General features: G+C 41.8%; 1 protein-coding gene across 1 annotated transcript in view; it reads right to left on the bottom strand.

Annotated features, from left to right (window-relative positions):
• Window positions 1-610: 610 nt before the first annotated feature.
• Window positions 611-6,790, bottom strand: part of LOC121191844 (protein NLRC3-like) — a gene marked incomplete at its 3' end in the record, with an annotated part of 61,120 nt that continues 54,940 nt past the window's right edge. The window contains exons 7-8 of the mRNA XM_041053296.1: window positions 5,427-5,897; window positions 611-806 (exon numbers count right to left, since the gene is read on the bottom strand). Of these exons, the coding sequence (XP_040909230.1) occupies window positions 611-806; window positions 5,427-5,897 (667 nt within the window). The remainder of the gene's footprint in view (window positions 807-5,426; window positions 5,898-6,790) is intronic.

The following is a 6,790-nucleotide window of genomic DNA, read 5'->3' as shown; positions in this document are numbered from 1 at the left end:
TGTGTCGGTGAGACAAAGACACAGTGGGACGTTGACACCCAGTGGGCTCAGTGATTGGTCGGCTGTGTGGAGCTGAGAAAGGAGCCAGGGTTTGAACTTCTCTCTCTGCTCTGTTTTCATTGGTTCCACAAATATTTGTGTCCCTGTTCAGCTCAGCAGCTGAGTGTAGCTCTATGAATGTCTTCAGGAGACACTGTGTGAAAATGTCCTCTCCGTATTTAAACCATGGTGACGTGTCCTCTCTGTGACAGCAGGCTTTTCACTGTGCCTGTGAGTGAGGCCATTGGGAGCAGCTATGAACACTTGTGCCTTCAGACCTGCTCACACATGTTGTACAGATCAGTTCTTGTCAAACATCCTGATCTCAATGAGACTTTGTGAATAACACAAGCTCAACTCAGTCAAACTGCTGACACTGTCAATGTGGACTGTAAGAGTCAGAATCCAAATCATTTTCAAAGCTTTAAAAATCACTTTGAAAATCAGAGTCAGCACTTTCACAACTTCCTTTCAACCATTTCACACTTTGAATGTTAGAAATTCTGAAGGAGATTTGACCTAATAAATACTGAATAAAGCACAACTTTCACATCATATTCATCTCAGCACACAAGTAAACAATGGAGTCTGACCTCAGAGTCTCCAGTCCACAGTCTGGACTCTGCAGAAAACCACACAGATGCTTCACTCCTGAATCCTGCAGGTTGTTTTTACTCAGGTCCAGGTGTCTCAGATGGGAGGGGTTGGACTTCAGAGCTGAGGCCAGAGAAGCACAGCTGATCTCTGACAAACTGCAGCCCCTCAACCTGAATAAAGAATAAAAGATGTGAGTTTAGGAGACAAAGTTCCTGCTTGAAAGCGTTGAGTGTTTCATCATCTGTTCAGAGCTGAAGAAGGTTGAGAATGTACAAGTTTGGAAAATGGAAACTCCAAACACCTGAACCAACAGGATGCAGCTTAAAAACAGTCAGATACTAAAAGTCAAACACAGCTCTCATTAACTTCAGTCACTATAAACATCACAGATCATAAAGCAAAGAGTGAAGAAACATTTCTTTCTGTCTTAATGTGGAATATTTGCTTTGTATGTGAAGAAATATAAAAGTCAACTGAAGGTGAAGATGAAATTGTTCCAAAGTAAAGAGTCAATTAGCAAGTGTTGGATTTTGAATCTTCATTCAATGAGTTTGAAATATGAAGCTGAACAAGATGCTCAGTGTGGATCAGCATCAAATCTCTGAGCTCAAATCTCCTTCAAAAAGTCCCACATTCACACTCAGGTTTAACAGTTTGGAAGAAAGTTTTCAAAGTGTTCACTAAGGTTTCAAATGAAATCTTTCATATTGTGTGAAATCATAGTTTGAGCCTTTGATGTTTTGAGTGTGACTGAAGTTTGTGTTGAGAGTTTGAGAAGCTGCAGACATTCAGCACATGTGCAGTGTGTTGAATGAGACATTTCATCACATTCCAGTCATGTGTCTTTGGTCCAAAGCAAGTTCAGCTTCATCCAACACTCTCTGCTCACACATTTGAATCTGCTGTTCCAGCATTGCATTCTGGGATTCCTGGCCCCACCTTCCTGGTGGCTGTCAGCTTAGGGGGGGTCTGTGTCCCACAGTTTGTGTCCCTGTGACAAAGACACAGTGGGACGTTGACACCCAGTGGGCTCAGTGATTGGTCGGCTGTGTGGAGCTGAGAAAGGAGCCAGGGTTTGAACTTCTCTCTCTGCTCTGTTTTCATTGCTTCCACAAATATTTGTGTCCCTGTTCAGCTCAGCAGCTGAGTGTAGCTCTATGAATGTCTTCAGGAGACACTGTGTGAAAATGTCCTCTCCATATTTAAACCATGGTGACGTGTCCTCTCTGTGACAGCAGGCTTTTCACTGATTGTGATTTTCACAAAATCACAATCACGATTTTATCACAGTTCATTTTTACAGTGAAGTTAATTTAGAACCAAACTATTCTCTATGTAAAAACTTAGCCCTAAATATAAAAGAGTCACCTCTTTCCACCGTTTGCTCCTTCTCTCACACAGCGTGCTTTTATCAAAGGCTTGTGTTATAGTTGGTTGTTTCTGTGTAATGTCTTTAGCCGTTACCACTGGCTGATGTGTGGTTGGCCTCGCTGCTTGGCTCTCAGCTAATAGTTTCGGATGCTGCCTCTTCAGGTGGTTAAAGAGGTTCGTTGTGTTTGCGCTTTGTTGTTTGGAGAAAACCCAAACCAGTTCCATACGCAGTGTTGGGGAGTAACGGAATACATGTAACGACGTTACGTATTCAGAATACACATTATGAGTAACTGTATTCCATTACAGTTACAGTTTAAATAGATAGTATTCAGAATACAGTTACATTGTTGAAATCAATGGATTACGTGACGATACTTCTCTGTTTCACGAGTTTATATTTATTCTCTAAATGAACGATGTTACTCCCCAACACTGTCCATACGACTGCAGTGGAGTTCTTTTTGGGGACCAACTCCAAGCTTTACCTTTCGTAGTCGGCCATGGCTACCTGCTACACCTTGACTAAAACAGCGAGGCTAGTTAAAAAAAAAAAAAAAATCTGCACTGCTCGTACTTCGCCATGATTGGTTGGTCATGTTCACGTGAAGTGGGCTGTTAGTTGCCCAAGGAAAAAAAAAACTTTTCGTGCTTCTGTGTGCAAACATAGAGCTGCAATTAATAGAATGTGCCCTATAGACGATAATACGATCTCTGTCCTCTGGCAGATCGTCAACATCAAGATCGTCTTCACGATCTAATATCGTCATATCGCACACCCCTAACTTCAGTCACTATAAACATCACAGATCATAAAGCAAAGAGTGAAGAAACATTTCTTTCTGTCTCTCAGTCTGACCTCAGAGTCTCCAGTCTACAGTCTGGACTCTCCAGAGAACCACACAGCAGCTTCACTCCTGAATCCTGCAGCTTGTTGTTGTAGCTCAGGTCCAGGTCTCTCAGATGGGAGGGGTTGGACTTCAGAGCTGAGGCCAGAGAAGCACAGCTGATCTCTGACAAACTGCAGTAACTCAACCTGAATAAAGAATAAAAGATGTGAGTTTAGGAGACAAAGTTCCTGCTTGGAAGCGTTGAGTGTTTCATCATCTGTTCAGAGCTGAAGAAGGTTGAGAATGTACAAGTTTGGAAAATGGAAACTCCAAACACCTGAACCAACAGGATGCAGCTTAAAAACAGTCAGATACTAAAAGTCAAACACAGCTCTCATTAACTTCAGTTAGGGGTGGGTGATATGGCAAAAATATCACATCACGATTTTTTAATGGTAAAATCACAATCACGATTTTATCACAGTTCATTTTTACAGTGAAGTTAATGTAGAACCAAACTATTCTCTATGTAAAAACTTAGCCCTAAAGATAAAAGAGTCACCTCTTTCCACCGTTTCATGTTGATAAAAATCATTTCTAATCCAATCAGATATGTCCTAATCAATGAGCTTTCACTAACATGAGTAGAGGGACTTTGTCCTTCTCTTATTGTGGATCATCATAATGTCAGCCTTCTACACACATCATCCAAATGTCACCACAACATTCATACAACTATTCATGTCAACACAGATTCAGAACATGCTGCTGAGCTCAGTCAAGTCTGGAATTAGAAGATAAAGATCAAATCAGACATGTTGGACTCAAATCCTCTTCATCATTGAAGTTTTTACATGACCTTCTTCTTCCTGAACTTTGTGTAATTAAACAACATTAAAGGACAAATTCACATTTCTTGACTTCAACCAAAAGTCAGATGTCACACATTGATTTACAGAGTCTTTGGTGGCAGTCGTCCTTCCTGTGTCCACACTGACTGAAGTGGTCTCCTCTTAACACAACTACACTGTAAGAAATGACTTCATGAGTTCAGCTGTAGCTGAATGAAGCTTCAGTCTGACTCAGACGAATGTGTAGAAGAATACTGAATTCTCCCATTCTGCTCTGATATATTCAGACCTCTGATTCCTGATTCTACTCTCCTCTACACCAGGAGAGAAAACACCTGCTTCTGTCTTATGTCTCGGAGCATAAAAGGCAGAACCTCCAGACTCATCAACAGCTTCCTACCACAAGCTGTTAGAGCACTGCACAGCTGAATCACAGACATATCCACCATTACTAACCCAAAGACAGCACTGGCCTCTTTAATGCTCAGCACTGGCACTTTAATGACAGTCTGCTGCTGTGGACATTTACTGACAATCTCTCACAATGGGCATCTTGCAGTATGTTTGGGGACATATGTGGGGAGTGGAGGATGGGGTCTTGGAGGTGGAGGGTCAGGGGGAGGGGGCTGTTTGCAGGGATTGAGTGTTTGTTTTTTTCTTTTGTATTTACTTAGTGTCCTGCCCTCACCACGCGTACTCTTACAAAACTAGACAGCCAGATAAGGTCTGTCCTCCAATGAAGAATGCGAGGCGTGACTCTTCTTGCTTTTACTTAAGTCACATACACACTCTACGCAAGTTAGCTTGTTTGTATGGTAGCTGCTAACATAGAATGCTAACAACACAACACAATAAACATATCACTTTGGAAACTACACACACGCAATACTTACAGACTGTTGTGTTCCCAGGCTGAAACGTGTGCAACCACATCATTACTGACTTGTTGACTGAAATAACGGAGCAGAGCGGAGCGGCAAAGATCCGAGTTAGAATATTAACGGAAAGAGCGCTCACTCTGTCGCTGTTTCCAAAAACCAAGAAAAGTACAGAACACTCACTCTGATACAATTTCTATGAACTAAAGAAAAATACATATTTTCCATTTTTATGCCTTTTAACACTTTTAAATTATTTACTTTAGATTTTATTTTTATATTTTAAAGACAGCACACTTAGTATTTATTGTTACAACTTTTTTTTTTTTTTTAACTTCACTCTCCTGAACCCAGGAAACACTGTCTCATTTTGTCTGCACTGCAGTTGTATGTACAGAAAAGTGACAATAAAGCCTGATTTGATTTGATTTAACACAAAATATGGAAAGACTTTAAAGGAGCAGTGTGGAGGATTTAGGGGGATCTGTTGGCAGAAATAGAAGATAATATTCATAATTATGTTTTCAGTAGAGTTGAATCACCTGAAATGTGAATTTGATTTATCAGGTTTACATGAAAACAAAAAGACTGAAAATAACATGAATACATTAACAAATGAATGTAGAATGTAACAGTTACTAATAAATTAACAGAAAAACTTAACAGCAATAATCATAACTGAAAAATCTACATTTGACAAACACAACATTTAAAACATCTCCAGAAAAACACACAGCTGACCTAAAGATTATAAAATTATTTAAGAATAATGAGAATAATTTCATACTGTGTATATTTGAAAAAAACTAAACTACTAATCTACACTGAGTGATAATGTTAAAGATCATGTCTGGACTTACACAGCCTTTCTGCAGTTCCCCACAGCTGGGATCAGTCTCCGTCGTCCCTCCTCTGATGTGTCGTACTTGTTCAGGTCCAACTCATCCAGAACCTCCTCTGACATCTGCAGAACGTAGGCCAGAGCTGAACAGTGGAACTCAGAGAGTCTCTTCTCTGATCTGTTCTCTGACTTCAGGAACTCTTGGATCTCCTGATGTACTGAGCGGTCGTTCATCTCCATCAGACAGTGGAAGATGTTGATGCTTCTGTCAGGAGAGATATAATTTATGTTCATCTTCTTCAGGTTGTTGATGGCTCTCTGGATGATTTCTGGTCTGTTCTCTGTCTGACCCAGAAGGCCTCCCAGGAGTCTCTGGTTGGATTCCAGAGACAGGCCATGAAGGAAGCGAACAAACAGGTCCAGGTGGCCATTTTTACTTTGGAGGGATTTCTCCATGGCATCACTGAGGAGGACATCGAGTGATGAGTGGCTGCTATAGTTATATTTGTCCCTATGTATCAATGAGAGACTCAAGATTAAAGGGTCTGAGTCCCAGTGTTTGTAGTCTTGTCCCAGGAAAGTCCTCAGGCCTCTTGTCTCCCTCTCTGTGTGACAGTGGAACATGTAGACTGCAGCCAGAAACTCCTGAATGCTCAGATGAACAAAGCAGTAGACTGTTTTCTGGAAGATCACACTCTCTCTTTTAAAGATCTCTGTACAAACTCCTGAGTAAACCAAGGCCTCTGTGACATCAAGACCACAACGCTCCAGGTCTTCTTGGTAGAACATGATGTTTCCTTTCTCCAGATGTTCAAACGCCAGCCTCCCCAGCTTCAGAAGAACTTCCCTGTCAGACTTCATCAGCTCCTGTGGACTCGTCTCATGTCCCTCATCATACTTGTGCTTCTTCCTCTTTGTCTGAACCAGTAGGAAGTGTGAGTACAGGTCAGTCAGGGTCTTGGGCAGCTCTCCTCTCTGCTCTGTGGTCAACATGTGCTCCAGAACTGTAGCAGAGATCCAGCAGAAGACTGGGATCTGACACATGATGTGGAGGCTCCTGGATGTCTTGATGTGTGAGATGATTCTTCTGGACAGCTCTTCATCACTGGATCTCCTCCTGAAGTACTCCTCCTTCTGGGCGTCAGTGAAGCCTCGTACTTCTGTTACCCTGTCAACACATGCACGAGGGATCTGATTGGCTGCTGCAGGTCGGGAGGTTATCCAGACCAGAGCAGAGGGAAGCAGTTTCCCCTGGATGAGGTTTGTCAGCAGAACATTGACAGATGACTTCTGTGAGACATCAGACACGACCTCCCTGTTGCTGAAATCCAGTGAAAGTCTGCTTTCATCCAGGCCGTCAAAGATGAACAACACTTTACAGAC

The sequence above is a fragment of the Toxotes jaculatrix genome, chromosome 13, assembly GCF_017976425.1.
Source record: "Toxotes jaculatrix isolate fToxJac2 chromosome 13, fToxJac2.pri, whole genome shotgun sequence".
In the NCBI taxonomy this organism is placed as follows: domain Eukaryota; kingdom Metazoa; phylum Chordata; class Actinopteri; family Toxotidae; genus Toxotes; species Toxotes jaculatrix.
Note: the sequence above shows the minus strand (reverse complement) of the source record. Positions and strands in the feature narration are given on the sequence as shown.